Source organism: Mya arenaria, chromosome 12 (genome assembly GCF_026914265.1).
Source record: "Mya arenaria isolate MELC-2E11 chromosome 12, ASM2691426v1".
NCBI classification, from domain to species: Eukaryota; Metazoa; Mollusca; class Bivalvia; order Myida; family Myidae; genus Mya; species Mya arenaria.
This window is the reverse complement of record NC_069133.1, coordinates 40814489-40832841: the sequence shown is the minus strand read 5'-3', so window position 1 is coordinate 40832841 and position 18353 is coordinate 40814489. Positions and strand designations below refer to the sequence as shown.

At 34.1% G+C, this 18353-nt stretch overlaps 1 protein-coding gene across 1 annotated transcript; it reads left to right on the top strand.

Moving 5' to 3' along the window:
* Nucleotides 1-3788: 3788 nt before the first annotated feature.
* Nucleotides 3789-17151, top strand: LOC128211845 (hematopoietically-expressed homeobox protein HHEX homolog). Its single transcript, XM_052916937.1, has 3 exons — nt 3789-5009; nt 15645-15883; nt 16736-17151. The coding sequence occupies exons 1-3, from the start codon at nt 4091-4093 to the stop codon at nt 16889-16891; spliced, it is 1314 nt and encodes a 437-aa protein (XP_052772897.1). The 5' UTR covers nt 3789-4090; the 3' UTR covers nt 16892-17151.
* Nucleotides 17152-18353: the final 1202 nt, after the last annotated feature.

The following is an 18353-nucleotide window of genomic DNA, read 5'->3' as shown; positions in this document are numbered from 1 at the left end:
ACTGCAAATACTTTGGCAGAGAACTGTGTTTACCAAACTTGACCACAAAAGTGAATTGAATGAAAATAAACTAATATTTGAGCTATACGGCTTCGAACAATGTAATGGATTGACCAATTCAGGTCCATACTGTGGTTCAATTGACCAACTGGCATGCGTGCGCACCTGTCGAAATAATGTCTGGGAAAAACTGACTGATTCCATTTGATTCACCGAAGGCTGGTTTTACGAAAAGTTTCCGTCGTAACAACTTACCATTTTCGGCAAGCTTCGGGCAACATTTATGTTAGATAATGGCCGAGGTGTTCCGATTGGAAAAGTCTAAGAACATTCGGAGCTCCTCGGCCATTTTATCGAAAACAACCTCGGATGTATGCAGGTACATCACTTGAAGTAGTTCGTAAAATTTTGAATTATATCATTAATTAAATGTAGTGTTTCAGAGTTGTATTTATTGATCTAAGTTTAAATTGATTGCCATTGAATTGAATTATTGCAAACATAATTAAGAATTCCAAGAGTTAAGTCACAACGTTTAACTGCTAAATAAAATTACTACGCGATCTACTTGCAGCGGACTTAAACGTACCACTTTTTGAGTATGTAAACCGTCCAAATACATCCGAGGTTGTTTTTGAAAAAAATGGCCGAGGAGTTCCGAATGGTCTAAGAAGTGAAATATTCTCCCGCCTGAAATCCTATACTCCGATTTATCAGTAATACTAGCAATCCTTATACAATTCAATAAGGTAGCCAAAATGTTCTCTGGTTTGTTATTCGGCATTTTTAAATTTGTGGTACTAGATTCGGTGATCGCTGAGAAATATTTCTGTTCCGCTCCAAATAAAACGGAAGACGAATTAAATGACTTTAACAAAGAGCATCATTTATCATAACTTCTCATGTTTTAAATAAGATAATTATAAAGCATGTTGTTGCCTTTTTCCCTACTTTTTTGGCAAACAGTCTGTATCTCCTCTTTACACATTAAAACCATAAATTGAGTCGTGCTCGGAAGAGTTGATAAACTCAAGTAGCAGTACAATGTACTTTTATAGTCACAGGTTTCTATAAAAAAATCTTCAAATCATATGTTTATCTTAGTTAAATTTTGTGCCAGATACTATGTCCTAATGTTGCCAGATACTATGTCCTAATGTTGCCAGATACTATGTCCTAATGTTGTGATTTAATACTTATTAGTATAAACTAAAATGGATTTAGAATATCCACCAGTCGTAATTACTCTGCCATCTCCGGCAGCTAGATAATATGTCTAGCCGCTCGGATTTAATTCTTAACAGTATAAACTGAGAGTAATCAATGACACAGGACTATCCTCGAATCGTTATTACACGGCCATCTCCGGCAAGCTGGGGGAAGTAAATTCGTGAAATAGCTTTTATTTTTAAAGTTGTTTTATTTAAATTTTGTTTTCTTCAAATTTCTTGCATATCTTTAATTATGTGCTAGATTATATGTCTCGTCGCTCTGATTTCATTCATAACAGTATGAACTAAAAGAAAGTTCAGGAAACAGGACTGTCCTCGAATCGTTATTACTCGGCAATTACCGGCAAGCTCTGGAACGTATATGAGCGTTATCCGATTGGACCATCATCGACGTGGTGTGTCGCTCAGTCGTCTGATTTAATGACGTTATATAAATTGAGCAGCACAGAATACGTACATTTATACGTTCCATTCCGACCTGGGTTGATATTCAATATGCAACTCATTTCAAATCTTATGGTCATACAGCATTGACTCTATTCCGTTATTTATATCGATCCGATTAGCTACATCTTTTTCAGATCCTATAAAGACCGGTATTGAAGTGAGTGAGTCCAACACCGGTCTTCTGGCCGTGTCTTCGCGATTAGTTGACCATTGGGATGAACCAATACAACTAGAGCTCGAGGTGGCTATATTTTTCACGAAGTTTTAACTACAATTAAGAAGATTTTTATGTACCCTGAAGTTCTTAATTATAAATGGTTGCAGACAGCATTGATGGCTAGAGTCGTCTAGTCTGCGAGAGTTGTTGTTTACGATGCGACGAAGAATCCTCGAGGACTAAGACAATGGGTGTGCAAGGCCTCAAGTACTGGTAAAGGGATACACATGTATATGATTGGACACCATATCATTGGTACTTCTGTAGGATGTCATCGCCGTGATGCACGAACAATATCGCTTGCCGCTGATATCTTCATGGGCGAAACTAACAAGGCAGTCTTTGCACATTGGTGGTCCTAAAAGAGAGTTGTTTGTTACTTTTTAGAAGACGGATCTACACTGAAGCATTTGTAAATATGAAGATATTTTTCATCTGCAGTAAGTGCACGCCAAATGAGCTTCGTCCTGGTACGAGTATAAATAAAATTACTCCCCACGTAAACTGCTTGTTTTTAAGTTCTGGTATTCCTCGTAAATTGTCTTTCAGACACTCAACTTAATCACAATTTCTAAAGTTAGGTTATTATTACTGAAAAACAGTATTTTGCATTAAACAATTCTCTTAATGCGGCTTAAACTATAGTAAATTCGTAAATGGAACTGTTCCTTGTCTACTTTCAAGATCACGTCCTAGATATTACTTCCTAGTTTTTTATTGTTGTGTAGTGCGGATCGAACCCACAGCCTCTTGGGTGAATGATGGACACCCATACACCCTCTCTAATAATCGCTTTGAATGAGAGAAAAAATGTGCTTGGAATATCGTGTACATTTATTTATACCGGTTATCCGGCCTCATACTAAATCTAGACATTAGACGTAGCAAGACGTTTTAAATTTGTCCGCAAATTTTTAGTCAGTCATTGGATTTAAAATACTTAAAATAAACACTTCCTTCTCGATTAGTATAAATATCTAATAGAATACAGGTAGTATTATTATGAACGATTGTAAAAATAATTAACGTGATTTTGTTAAAGTGGCACTCTTATTCAAATCAATACATACACATGTTTAACAAACATAGTTTTTGAGTGATAAACAGAAACTATTAATTACTGATAACACGATTTTAACCGTGTATTTAATAGCTGAACACGTAAAACTATTAAATGATTGGTGAGTGCTAAAATATTTACTGAAATCAACTATCGTCTCATGATAACGTAGAAATAACGTGTTTTCTGCACCTTTATTTAAAATTAAACTCGGCATCCTTCATAACAACCATTGTTTTCGACATGTGTTCATCCTTTTTGGTATATTATAGCATTTCACGGTATTAACTGTGGTTAATCTTATTTGGGAGTAAGGGTGCATCTTTAACATGATATATTTATACAGTGACTTTTTACAACTATTGTAGTTGAAGGCAATGTAAAAGTTATGAAAGAAATGAACGTTTTGCCATATGTGACGACCCTACCGATTTAAGAGTTTGCAAGTCACGACTATTCCTTAAATGTAACGGGGTCCAAATTTTCAATAAGTTTTTGAACGTTTTCCATATGACAAACAAATGCTTAAAACAAATTCGACTAGAATGGCCACAAGTTAATAACTCGTGACGGAAAATAAAGACTATTGTCTAGTTGCATTCATCTTCGTACCAATAAACAATGCTTGGTACACGATTTTAGAACACAACGGCTATTGTAATCGTACGGTATTTAGCGCCGCCTTACGGGAAGTACGTAGTTCAAATCTCGCGCTGGCTGTTCTAAGCTCCACCCCGATTTTAAAGTAGTTTGCTAATTTCAGCCACTTACAAGGCAAATTTACTTTAAAATCACAGACTAACTGATAAACAAACAAATCTGACAACGAAACCCTCCAACCATTGGTCGACAAGTGTTTGGTCTTAATTTAATCAAATATTAGGATAATCACAGTTGATAACGAGGGAACAAAATTTGAGAGTATTGTAAAGTAATATCAGATACACATTAGCTCCGTAAGTGATGTTTATAAGTATTGTTTAAAATCAGTGAAACTGTCTTGGACATAACTGTAACCTTGATAATATAATTCAATTTTATAGTTGAAACTTCTTTTTTATTATTCAATTTTACATTGAAAATTAAAGGCAGATATTACATGCTTCGAATTTGAAATTTGAAAAACTTTGCGGTATGATTCACCTGATGCCGAATTACGCAACGCATGGACGTACAGAGAGTAAACCGCCGTATTACACGAGCGGCACGCTACTTTATGGACCGGAAGGGACGCCTGGAAGGGAGGTACGAGAGACGGGCCTCAGGGGACGCCAAGACTCGCCACCGGCCGTGCACCAGTCCTCCTCTTTCCTAATTGATGACATTTTGGGCAAAAAAGAACGTGAGCGACATGGGACCCCTGGTGAACTTCCGTCCAGAGACGCCGGCCGAGATCGGCAGCGGCGACACAGCGCTGAGCGAGAAGTGCTTCGATATAGGGAAACGGAAGAGGAACGTGACTGTGAACGACACCATCATGATAGGACAGATTCCAACCGCAGAGAAAGAACTTTGTTTGACTATGAAAGGAGTAAGAATACTAATAGCGAAAGACAAAGAGACCGAGAAAGTGAACGTTTTCGCATAGAGAGTGATAGACATAGAGAAACTGGAATAAAATATAGAGACATTGAACGCAGCAGTAATAGTAATAGGTATATGGAATCACACAGAGAGCGCGAGCCACCCTTAGAACACCAGTTCCACCATGTTCATCATCAAACATCTCCCGTCTCAAAATCCATCCCCTCTCCGTCGTCCACCGCCTCCTCGTCTGGGCTCCTCTCACCGGAACTGCCACGTCCGACGCCCATTAACCCGGCCGCAATACAGACAAGCGCCCTCACAACGCCGACGCTCTTTAAGCCCCTGCCGACGATGTATGAGCCGACGATGCCATCGCAGGCGGCGTACCTCAACTCTCAACTCTCCGCCTTCCAAGGGTCCCTCGTACGCCAGATGTGTGGATCCATGCCTGGCCTCGGGCACATTCCACCATATGGGCGACATGAATACCCGGCGATATTTGACGGCCAATACCCGTTTTCAAAAGGTAAACGCAATTATATAAGAAACCGTCTTTAATTCTTACTGAAAATAATCTACTAGTATTGCATCCTGTTTTGTGTCAAAATATTATGTGGTTTATATATACAGTCATATAGTATACTATATAGTTAAATGGTGTTTTATTAGATGCATGTACTCACTGTAAATGCCTTAATTAATAAATGGTTTGTTTACCCAGACCAATTTACAAATACCCGCCTACCAAAAGTGTGTTAGCCTCTCTGGAGGTCATAGTGTTTGTTAGGGATGAGGAAGTAAAACAATTAGCAAAACAGAACAAAAACCTAGCTACCTACCACTCCAAATGTGATTCGGTAAGGCTAAAAATGATATTTTAACTGTGGCCTACAATTCAAAATTAAGAAGGATGCATAATGAAGAAAAGGTTAAAGGTATAACAGAACCGTTATTTGTGAAATAGCTTAAGCCATTTTTTTTAACTTAAGTCAATTTCCTAAAATGTTCATAGTTCAATTTTAAAGAAAAATACAAGAGTTTCTAAAATAATTGTATGCACAGTATAATATTGTAAAATTAATAAAATAAAGTAGATTTTAGTCATTAATAAGTTTTTATATCTGTGAAGCGTAAGATTCTTAACGTAGGAAAACGACTTAAGTTAGGAAAATGATTTAAGTTTGGAAAATGACTTAAGTTTGGAAAATGATTTAAGTTTGGAAAATGACTTAGGTTAGGAAAATGATTTAAGTTTGGAAAATGACTTAAGTTTGGAAATAACTAAAGATGTTTTATTAATCCCGGCACAGTACTATATTTAAGAGCAGGCGCATACACATATACATAGGAAGTGCATTATTTATTGAAGAAAATGTAGATTTATCAAGAATCATGTTATATTACAAAAATAACTACCATGTAATTACACTACCCTTTAACAAAATTGATAATTCTTAATGACGAACTCGTATCTAATTAATATATTCGCTAATCATCAGGCACATCTTTTTAGTGTGAGCATTTATTTACATGTAAAATAAATGAATTTGAAAACTTGATATAATTGAACTTGAAAAGTTGAAATAAATGAACTTGCAAAGTTGAAATAAATGAACATGAAAAGTTGAAATAAATGAACTTGCAAATAAACTTGCAACTGCAATAAATGAACTTGCAAAGTTGAATTAATGAACTTGAAAAGGTTGAAATAAAAGAAAAAACAGGCAGTTACTGCCAAGAAGCATATGTGTGGAATCAAACATTTAACTTTCATCAACAAGGAACATTGGTTCAAGTAACAGTCAAGCTTGATAAATATAGTCAATAAATTGTAGATTGTAGAATTGTAGAAATAATTTCTTCAACAAAATGAATACAATTTTCTAAGAGCAAGATGAATGCAAAAAGGTGACGTGCACAACTATATCACTCAATGTTCTAATTCATTAGGATAGGTCATTATATTAAATAAAAAAAACTATAAAAGATTAAAGATCAACAACTTCAACTTTGCCCTCCGTGTTCTGGTTTAAAACATTTCCGCATTAAAACAAACGGTTTGTATCATTTACATAATTTCAAATTGAAAACAAAAGAATTCAATATTGGACTTCGTTCAGATTTTTTACAAGAATGGCTCTGGAATATTAAAAGTCCGCATGGCAACGTGCCGTTCTAAATGTTCTCATTTTAATTGAAAAAAAAAACCTTCAACAAATGATAATTAAGTCCTAAGGATTTTCCTTGTTCTATTTAAATCACATGTACGAAGAATACAGCCAAATGACCAATCAAATGAAGATATGAAATTAAGGAAAAATATGGTCCCCGCCAATAGAAACATATATCATATATTGTGACTTTAATTCTATTGATATTTCGCCCGATTAGCGAAGTGGTTAGCTTTCTTGCTTCAATCCCCGGGTTCGAATCCTGGCGTGGGCTCATGTGAATTCATTTTGTGGTCACCAAGCCGGACATTTGGGTTTCCTACGGCTACTTCAGTTTCACCCACAACACAAGACCACACTTTTGGATAATGTGCATCGTGCCAACAAGAATGGTCAATATATGGCTGTTATAACTTGTTTCACAAACAAAAATCTAAACAAAAGTTTTGTCCTAAAACTAAAAGTGAGAGAAAATAAACAAATCAGATATATACTGACGAAACGAAAACATAAAGTTCACTAGAAATACGAATACAAATATAAATATCTATAGAAATATATGTTATTATGATGAAAAGGGTCACCTCTTAGTGTTTCCAAAAAGAAAGCAAAAACGTATCTATAGAAGAAAAACGAAACAAAGAAACACACACAAAGAAAACGATACATGAAGGTAGAAGTAGTTCAAGAAAACAAAACCAAATCTATTAACAAATTTTCTAATAAGCGATATATATTTCAATGAACAAAATCACTTTGAGATCTTGGAATGGTTCAAAAATAGTTATGTTACGAACAAGGGGGCGGAAAGGGTTAAGTATTTTTTGTCATTGTTACAACATTCCCATATGAAATACGGAAGAAATAAATTGACAGTTAGACAATGAAGCTTACTGACAAATTACAGATGATTCTCAATTGTTTGAAGTGCCACATCATAACACTCTCAACTGTAAGGAAAGAGGGTAAAATTGAAATCGGAAAGATAGCTGTTCTAAATGCCTTATTACAGTTAATAGACTCTCAATAATCTTCCTTATTGTAAATGAATAATGATCCTCAAGTGAGTCACGTTCAGTTACTTATGGAAGAGTGTTTGGTATACTGATGCCGAGATCGTGTAGTTTTGTCTTGTTTCGACTTAAATTATTCTGCTCAAGTGCTTCATGTAGAGTTACTTATGGAAGCGTATAAAGTATACACAAATGTCTAGCTCGTGTAGTCTTGTTTTCTGTCGACTTGTCGACATGCTGTCAACATGTTGTCGACTTATTCCCTTATAAACTTGATATGTAGACTTTTCGTTTGTGAAGTTGACAGAATATGTTTAACCAGATTTGCCGACAAATCTTATGTCAACATATGCAGTTAATACGATTCCAACTAAACATAATATTGAGATACTTCGTGGACTTTTGAAATAAAATAAAAACAACTGTTTTTAATACTAACAATTTCGTTCAGTTTTAACTTGTATATACAACGTCGTAAGTTAATATGTATCGTGTATGTAATAATCCGTTCATGCATTTTTAAGTAAACGCAACTTGTTGAAATTGATAATGGAATAAGTTGAATCTTGAAACAAATGAGAAAAAGACGAAGATGGACAAAAACATGTTAGTTTTAGAATTATAATGGAAACAGATGAATGAATGAATAATTGAATGAATGAATGAATGAATGAATGAATGAATGAATGAATGAATGAATGAATGAATGAATGAATGAATGAATGAATGAATGAATGAATGAATGAATGAATGAATGAATGAATGAATGAATGAATGAATGAATGAATGAATGAACTTACAAACGAACGCACGAACAAAATAAATAACTAAATAATAATAATAATAATAATAATAATAATAATAATAATAATAATAATAAATAAATAAATAAATAAATAAATAAATAAATAAATAAATAAATAAATAAATACTATAACATTTATGGATTTATTAACAAAAGTACTTTGATCACAAATAAATAAATGAATCGATGAATAAAATCTTGCCAAACAATAGATGAAAAAAAAGGATCGGAAGAACAAACGCTTTAAAACATAGATGATAAAACACACACACACACACACACTTGCCTCCCATAAAGTTGTTTTCAATTGTTTAGATAAATGTTTAGATTTAAGTGATTTTCTCATAAATATCGAGTTAAAGGCTTAGACGGTGATCTCCATATCAAATATAGTAAATTATTACAGAATCGTAATTCTTTTGTTGGGAAAAATTCGAGCTTTAGCAATGTCGCCGCTCTGTGATCTTTTGGTTTGTTTACGAGTGCGATCCTTTCAAAATTGCCGCTATAAATGGCCCGTCTGTCGCGAATATTCCTCAACGAAATCTTTTAATAGGATAATAGCATCAAAATGATAAGACTAAAGAACAGTATCATAAATAAATCAGAGTATATCAGGGATAAATGGTTAACAAATACGTCGATAACGAATGATAGTTCGGTTAAAAGCTTCTGAGTCCATTTCGCAATGGATTAAGTATTTAATTGATACTCAGTATTATCTCTATACCTGGGCCTTTAACAGCAATTACTTGATAAGGACCCTTAACAGCGCCGGTTCGAATGACTGAAGGGCCCGTGGAGACGGTGTAATGACCATATCTCGCCTGTATTTGCTCGTATTGACGAAAATACACGGAATGACCACTTCTCAAAACGACCACTTGCTGTACGAGCCAACGTTTGATCGCAAATAGTACAAATTCCGAAATCACTGGTCATAAATATTCAAACTTGCTGTAGAAGGCTTTAGTTATACTTCCTATTTTAACGTTCAAAACATTTACTAAATTATACGTAGTATTTAGTTTATTAAATTATATAAAAAATATACGATATAACCATGCAATGCTACTTTTCTTCAGAACAGAAGAGTCCAAAGTATTCGCATCTTAAATTATCAAAAATGGCTCAGTAAAAATCCCATCTTCTAGTAAATGTTCATAGGCTACTGAGATCATCCAATCTTTTGTAAACATATCTAGCTACTCTGATCATTCCTTCTTTTGGAAACTTGTTTAGCTACTCTGATCATCCCATCTTTTGTAAACATATCTAGCTACTCTGATCATTCCTTCTTTTGGAAACTTGTTTAGCTACTCTGATCATCCCATCTTTTGTAAACATATCTAGCTACTCTGATCATTCCTTCTTTTGGAGACTTGTTAAGCTACTCTGATCATCCCATCTTTTGTAAACATATCTAGCTACTCTGATCATTCCTCCTTTTGGAAACTTGTTTAGCTACTCTGATCATCCCATCTTTTGTAAACATATCTAGCTACTCTGATCATTCCTTCTTTTGGAAACGTGTTTAGCTACTCTGATCATCCCATCTTTTGTAAACATATTTAGCTACTCTGATCATTCCTTCTTTTGGAAACTTGTTTAGCTACACTGATCATCCCATCTTTTGTAAACATATCTAGCTACTCTGATCATTCCTTCTTTTGGAAACTTGTTTAGCTACTCTGATCATCCCATCTTTTGTAAACATATCTAGCTATTTTGACCATTCCTTCTTTTGTAAACATGCACATCTACTCTGACCAGCCCTTCTTTTGAAAACTTGTTTAGCTTCTCTAACCATTCCTTCTTCTGAAAACTTGTTCAGCTTCTCTAACCATTCCTTCTTTTGGAAACACGTTTTAATACACTAACCATTTCTTCTTTTGGAAACAAATTTTATCTGACCATCTCTTCTTTTGGAAACACGTTTAGCCAATCTTAAAACGTTTTGCTCTGAAACATGTTGTGGCAATCTCTTGTTCTTAGCTCTAACCTTTGGATGTATCAATGAACTAACGAATATTTTTTAAAAATGTAAATGTTACATGTTCACCGTTATGTTTTTTTTTTGCAAAGTCTTGAATTTATTTCATTTTAAGAAAAGAGTTAGTTGTATCAATAGTTGTCAATTTAACGTCAAGGCCAGTATGGCATGTTTATTGTCTAGGTGACCGGATTTGAACATCTGGTGTAAGATTTGGTGACATGGCGCAAACTGGAAATCTTGTTTGTAAACATTGCGTTACTCGGTTGTGTATTCCAAATCTTATCCATGTAATGTAATTATGATGTCGGAAACATAAGTAAACAGTTTGAAATTAGTATAACTGATTTGAATACATACTTAGGTATCCTACAAAATATCATTATATAACTTCTCTTATATTGTTTATCGTAGAAGTTTGTGGTCAAGAAAACATTTCATTATTTTCAAATAAAAAGACAAAATAGCCAGAAAATGTTACCTTTTGTAAAAAAAATAAAACATTCAATAGAGATTGTAAGCAAAAACATTATATTTAAGTTATGCTTTGACGGCACGAATTGATATGTGCACGTCATTAATTTACTGAATGACTGGTATGAGGCGGAAACGTTTAAATGGCTGAAGGAATTCGTTCCCCGGCCTCCGAAGAAGGCAGGTGGCAGCGGCCGCCGCTACACGTCAATACGGAGGCACATATTCTCACAAAACCAGTCGCCTTAATACCTTTACTAATTCAACAATTTGTTCAAGTCAGGCTACAGCACAAAACAGTAAAACAAATGGATTAAGTATTTAACTTAATGGTCATCGGTTTCCTGCAGAGAAACAGCCCGGCGGCGCGATGTCGCAATTGAGGATTACCTGACAGGCGAACTCATTAAGATAATCCAAGTTGAAATCTATTCCTAGCTTAAACATAGGCGCATAGATAGCCCTCTTAGGCGTTGCGTAATACAAATACAATTTATACGGTAGTTTTAAATTTTTAACGCTTGCAGGTTTCGAGTGCCTTTTCTGATAAATTAGAATGCACACACTTTTGGCTATTGAAGTTTTATGGAGAAATAAACATACCACTACAATGCAAAGCCTCTAATAGTGAAAATACTCAAAATTTGATTTAACTCGTAATGGTATTGCCAAAATTGAGATGTCATAAAACGCACAAAATGCAATATTTAATTGATAGGCATAAAACAGACACTTTAAAAAGATCGAACTTTGGCACCAATTTCTATAAATTTAATAGTTCATGATTAAAGCTATCAGAACATTAATATACAACTTAAAAGCATACAAATTTGAATATTTTCGTTTGATATTAAATATCACTACGATTAATTGCGCATTGTATCATAAATTTGATAAAACCCTTAAGCAAATAAAATATTTTAATGTCTGTCTGATTCAAACGAAAGCAGGAAGTGTATATTTTTGTTTCAACACCAAAACATCGCCTTTTCTTCTATTGGTAAAGAAAGCTTCATTATTATAAGTTCTTAGTTTCTTCTTACTTTAATACCTTCGTGTATATTTTTGTATAAGGTTATTATATTAAGTTGTTTTATGTATTGTCCAAACCTTTGTATTTTGTGAAAATCTCATATTATAATATGTATTAATGTATTCTTGGCCAAAGGCTTTTTTATTGCCAATATTGCCAATAAAACTTGGACACTTGAAACTATTATACGGGTTGCTTAAATGCCTCTTTTCTATGAATTGAAAAACGATAGAAAGCGACAATTATAACAACAATATCAAAAACATAAACAACAACAAATAAGAACTTCAACATATATACCGTCTCCGTGGCCTAGTGGTTAATGCATCCGCCTACGGAGCGGGCAGTCAAAGGTTCGAGTCTCACCCGTGGCATGTTCTGATATGACCGGTTGCCGACCCAGCAGGTTATTAAATCGAGGGTCACCGATTGCTAATATTGTTTGTATTCAAGCGATCATAAGTTCGACAAGTGCAAATACATACTCACACTTATTACCAAATATTTAAAAGCAAGTAAAAAGTACGCCCTAAAAAGTATCAAAATGCAATTTATGAATCATGAATGATCCTTAAGCCCTTTTATATACATCGTAGTGGAAGAAAAACTGCAGCTGTATCACTACCACAAAGACAAACCCTGATTTTAAGTACAATTGTCTAACGGAAGACGTCAAGTGCTCTGTATTGTTTTAGCGAAAACAAAGCCATTGTGTCTCTCTTTCATCCATTCTTCAATTACTTCATCCAAAGTGTATTCCTTAAACGGTTAATATTTCATAAAGAAGTTAGAACTAGGCAATATTGTTAATTTTCCGGTAACAATTCAGTAATTATTACAAGTAATCACAAGTGCTTCATTTGGTCGCAACAATAGTCGAGAACTATAAGCGTAATTGAACGGATTGATGGCTATGATCAGAACTAATTATAGGACTTTTTGTCGTGGCATCGGAAATCCTCAGCTCAACCAGCGGTCCCAGACCATTACAACGCGATTCCGGAAATAGCGCGCTTCCGTTTTAACGCGGGTCAAGTGCGCACGCGCGTTGGTTGCACAGGTCATGTGACATATGCAATATTAGTGGGAAAGTAGTGCACGAGTTAAGATTTCTGACACGATAGGCTTGTTATGGATTTGGTTATCCGCCACAATCTCTTGAATCATATTCATATCTTTAAGATATAGTAATACTTCTTGGTGGAGAATAAAGCCGTATTTTTCACGAATAAAATGGCGCTTAATTTCGAGAAAAAAACAAAGTGCACTAAAACATATCCATTCTTATTTCCAATAACCGTAATGTGCACGGAATACGCGTTTATTAATCTTTTCAATTGATACCTTATTTTTTGCTGAGAATGAAGTCGTTATGACATGAAAGTCTAAAATGGTGTAATTGAAATACACCTTTTTTTCGAATTTGAAAGCATCTACTCCTTTATATACGTGAATACGAACGACTTGATTCTGTCTTGTGATGCTATTGGACAATACGGATGGCCTTGCGGGCAAATGAATGAACTGGTTTCTGTGACCACTGTTTCGTTGATAGTGTTCTCTCTGTGTATCCTTTATGCATTAAATCTATCATCGAGGACGGTAACCAGTAGGCAGGGCTCTTACCGTGCAATAAAGAGCGTGCAGAAAAATTACAACGTCGTTTTAATCCACGCACCCTTCTTATTGACCGGTTATCTTGACACTATGAAAACACAGTTACTTCACACAACCATTGGAATTGCAGTTATACATAACTAGCGCTTGTTTTGTATAAATTAATTAGCTCTGGTAGACGTTGCTCTCACTGAAATTGCTATATACTATATTTTGAACTCTACAGGGACTGCTTAAAGCTATTTGTCTACCGTACAGACAGCACTTAATACGTCTTAAATCAGATATGATATCTACAAGTATAGATGTACATACTAAAAAAAACACATTTTCAAAATGTCTGACTTTAGTTCAGCTCAAAACTACACGTGTGTGTCTAACTCTTAAACTTTTCAATTGTCGTTGGAGTCCCAGCGCAATTGTGTTTACTGTCTTATTCAAATTAATTACTGGTATAATCTTATTGAAACATTGAATAAAAAACTGATAAATTAGATGGATTTTTCTGTGGCTCCATTTTAACTGTTCGAGTTTCCTATTTATTCAAAGTCGTTTGAAGGAGTGCAGCATTGCGCATATGTCAACTTAGCGGTGTCAAAGAATACAAAAGTAAACAAACGCTTGACGAATTGCAGCCAATGCAAACGTTGTCATACATTGACGTATGTGGTCCGAATAAATATCAAATATTTTAATCGTTTTAAATGTGTTTTTTTTGTCTAAAAAATGTTGAGTCATATACTTGAATATTGATTCTGATAATAAAAAATAACCGAGGAAGATATTGTATAAAGGATAAAACAGAACATTTAAGAATTCCATTTACTGTATAGATTGACTATGCAAAATGAATATATTTTGACAAACAGCGACATATTATTGTATTAATAATTTTTCATCTGTTGTGGCTCTTCTAAGATGATATTTTGCTTTGTAGTTTGAGTACATTATCAATTTAGTTTATAATCAAACTTAAATTAAAGGTATTTATATATTATATAAACTATTTCAAAAAGAATCGTTTTGTGAATATGTTCAGAGATGCTCATTTTCTTGTATTTCAGGTAGCCCTTTATATTATATATGATTAATACTTTGAATAAGAATATTAATATAATATAACATTATGTACCATAACAAAACATAACATAAATTGACATAAGATTTAAGCGTATATACAGCTGATCTTCATATATGCATATAAGTTATAAATATTTGTACCCATGCACAAAGAAATAGATAAAAATTAAATAACATTTCAAAGAAATAACATTTTATTAAGGATTATCAAATCAAAATATTTATAAATGAAATAATACTACGCCAGTCATCTTTAACACCAATCGTAACAACTCGGCAATCTCCGGCAAGCTTCGGAATAGATTGTTTGATAATGGCCGAGGCGTTCCGATTGCATTAAAACTTGTACAGTATTCCTATCTACTGAAGTCTGAGCTATGCTCATCATATTTAAATAAACTTTATTAGATAATACATATTTTTAAATGGCACAATAAAGGATATATATATATATATTTTTTTTAAATTTCAATGCAATGTTATGTTAAACTATAAAACATATAAGAGATATTTTGGAGCTATTTTAATCGGGTATTTTGTGGCCACGTAGATATAAATTGTAAAAATATACATTTATAAAGGCTAATATTTATATACATTTATAAAGGCTAATATTTATATACATTTATAAAGGCTAATATTTATATACATTTATAAAGGCTAATATTTATATACATTTATAAAGGCTAATATTTATATACATTTATAAAGGCTAATATTTATATACATCATTTATAAAGGCTAATATTTATATACATTTATAAAGGCTAATATTTATATACATTTATAAAAGCTAAAAGTGTTATCTGTACACGCATCATATGTATGGCCTTGTTTTAATCATTAAAGTCAAACGAATTTAACATAATAATGCAAAAGAATGGCATCAACCTAAAGTGTGCCCCTTTAACCTATATTGTACCCCTTTAACACATAATAGGCCCATTTTAACCCTATTTTTTAATATCATTTCAGTTTACCAAAGCCGCCCATTTTTCTGGCATCCATTCCTCCAACGTCCAATGCATAAACGGAAAGGCGGCCAGGTCCGCTTCTCAAACGATCAAACCATTGACCTAGAGAAGAAGTTCGAAACTCAGAAGTACCTGTCGCCTCCAGAGCGGAAACGCCTCGCAAAGTCACTACAGCTGACGGAACGACAAGTGAAGACGTGGTTCCAAAACCGCCGGGCGAAATGGCGACGTCTTAAACAGGTTTGTTTATAAAGTCATTTCCTCGTACTTTGGAACAATTTCACTTCTTCCACGGCATAGTCATTTATTTCCTCGTTCTTTGGGACATTTTACTTTTTCAACGGAGTAGTTATTTATTTCCTCGTCCTTTTTGACCATTTTACTTCTTCTACGAACTAGTTATTTATTTCCTCGCCCTTTTTTACTATTTTAATTCTTCCAGGGCGTAGTAATTTATTTCCTCGTCCGTTTTGACCATTTTACTTCTTCCACGGAGTATTTATTCATTTCCTTCTCTGTCGGACCATTAGCTTTTTCCACGGCGTAGTAATTTATTTCCTCTTTTGGGATCATTAGCTTTTGCCACGGCGTAGTAATTTATTTCCTCTTTTGTGACCATTTTACTTCTACCACGGCATAGTCATTCTTTTTCTCGCCCTTTTGGACCATTCTACTGTTTTTACGGCGTAGTTATAATGTATTTGTCCTTTTTGGACATTTTTTGGCAATCGAGGAACTCAAGACAAATCACTTTTGCCGATTCAGCAATTTTATTATAAAAAATAATTCAGTTTTGCAGGTGTTTGATTTTTTAAAATCGTAAATGAGTAATTATTTTTTTTATTACTTTTTTACCGAAACGAAGCAAACAATAGTTAATCCATTTTGTCTGAATTAAATGAAAAACAGTTTTATTACCAAAACAAAACTGATTCTACTGTTTTGTGGCTGTATATACGAACAGAAAAACTTGATATGTTGGTTGGTTCGGATATGAAAATCGGGTTTTAAAATGACTATTCTAGCAATTGTACACACCTTTGGATAGGTATGGGTTTTATAGAATATTACCAACCATGCTGTATTTTACAGGAATCGCCAACACCTGAGAAATCAGACGAAAACAGTGGCGAGTCTTCAAAGCACGCAGACGACAGTATGATGAGCAACGAGTCTTCCGGTGACGAGTCATGTGACGATGACGTCATTACTGATGACGTCATAGATGTAGGACAAGAAAACGAATGAAATAGGACACGGTTTCGCCTAAAAAACATTTGTCTTCCTTAATGACTCTGTGATGAAAAAATGGTGCAAATAATACGTGACATTGGAAGCAAAACCCTGACAACATGAGATCCGTTATGTTTATGTCAAGTGATGAGTGTACATTCCGTTGCAGACTATTTTATGCATTTCTGTCTTATTTTGTATATGCATAGTGCATTTTAATGCACATTTTGTTATATTTCATGAATGTTAATTTAAAATAAATATATTTATCATGACGTTGTGTGTGTTTTTGCATTGTGCTGCACATAACTGTTCACCCTATATAGGGGCGTATCCTAGATTTGACGTGAGAGGCGGCGTAACTTAGGGGCGAAAAAAGCCAACATTTATTTTGTTTATATTATTAGTAGGGGTGTTTTGCACCCCCCCCCCCGCAAAAATAAGGATTAGGAATTTCTTGTCCGAAATGGTGCATTTTGGACGTTAGATAAAGTGGATTTTGAATTCGCACTATTTTAAACCGCATAAAACCATACGTTCTATTTTCTAACCAAGGCGCATTATTTTTTTAACATGTCGTGTCAAAAAGTAGATCTAACGTTTGCGGTACTATAGCCTGAAGGTCTGCGGTCTACTTCCTTAAAGCAGGTTAGAAGACTTCGCTTTGAACTTCTGAGTGTATGCTTGTTCTACTTGATCTGTATAAATTGACACCATTTTTTTATTACACCTAATTAAGTTTTAGTTTATTCAGCAATACTTGTAGTCTTAGACACTATGTCCATGAGTATACATTTGTGAAAAGATATAGATATATAATGTATTTGGAATTTACCAGGCTGACAAATAGATGATAAATTATGTTGCCTATATAAATGTTTAATGAACGGATTTAAGATGATGAACAGAACTGTCTATGCTATGCAGACTGTCAAGTCAAAAAGACTACAATAGATCCAGCCGATTCAAAATCAATAATGTCTGTGTGTCGGAGGGTGCGGGACCTCTAAATCGACCAGTAAATACATAGAGAAAAGAGTATACATAAAACCATGTATGTTAACAATGATTTGGCAATTCAATCGTCCAATCAAGTAACAGAATTTCAATAGTAATAGGTGTCCGTAAAGTGTTTATTGCGAATCAGACGTGAAAGGTAAACATAAATATAAGTGTTCATAAAGTTTCGATGCGTGTTATAGCATATAATTGTCAACTAAAAAAGACAAAGACTTTTAAATGTAAAAAATTGATAGAATCGATAAATGTTGGGACATGGGTGGATTTCAATACTGGTCTTAATTTGATCTAAGAACGATGTAGCTAATCGGATTGCTCGATATAAATAACAGACCTATTCAGTGAATGGAATTAAACATGTAAGACCATAAGATTGAAGTTGCTTATTAATTACCACGCCGGTGTTAGGTTGAGTTTAAATGAACTAGTTTACACCCCCACCCCCATCCACACCCCA

Bases quoted from the DNA above. Each gene is read 5' to 3' on its own strand.
- LOC128211845 (XM_052916937.1), top strand. From the start codon at position 4,091: ATGATTCACCTGATGCCGAATTACGCAACGCATGGACGTACAGAGAGT. The intron at 5,010-15,644 runs GTAAACGCAATT...ATATCATTTCAG, and splicing joins CCAATACCCGTTTTCAAAAG to TTTACCAAAGCCGCCCATTT. The intron at 15,884-16,735 runs GTTTGTTTATAA...TGTATTTTACAG, and splicing joins AATGGCGACGTCTTAAACAG to GAATCGCCAACACCTGAGAA.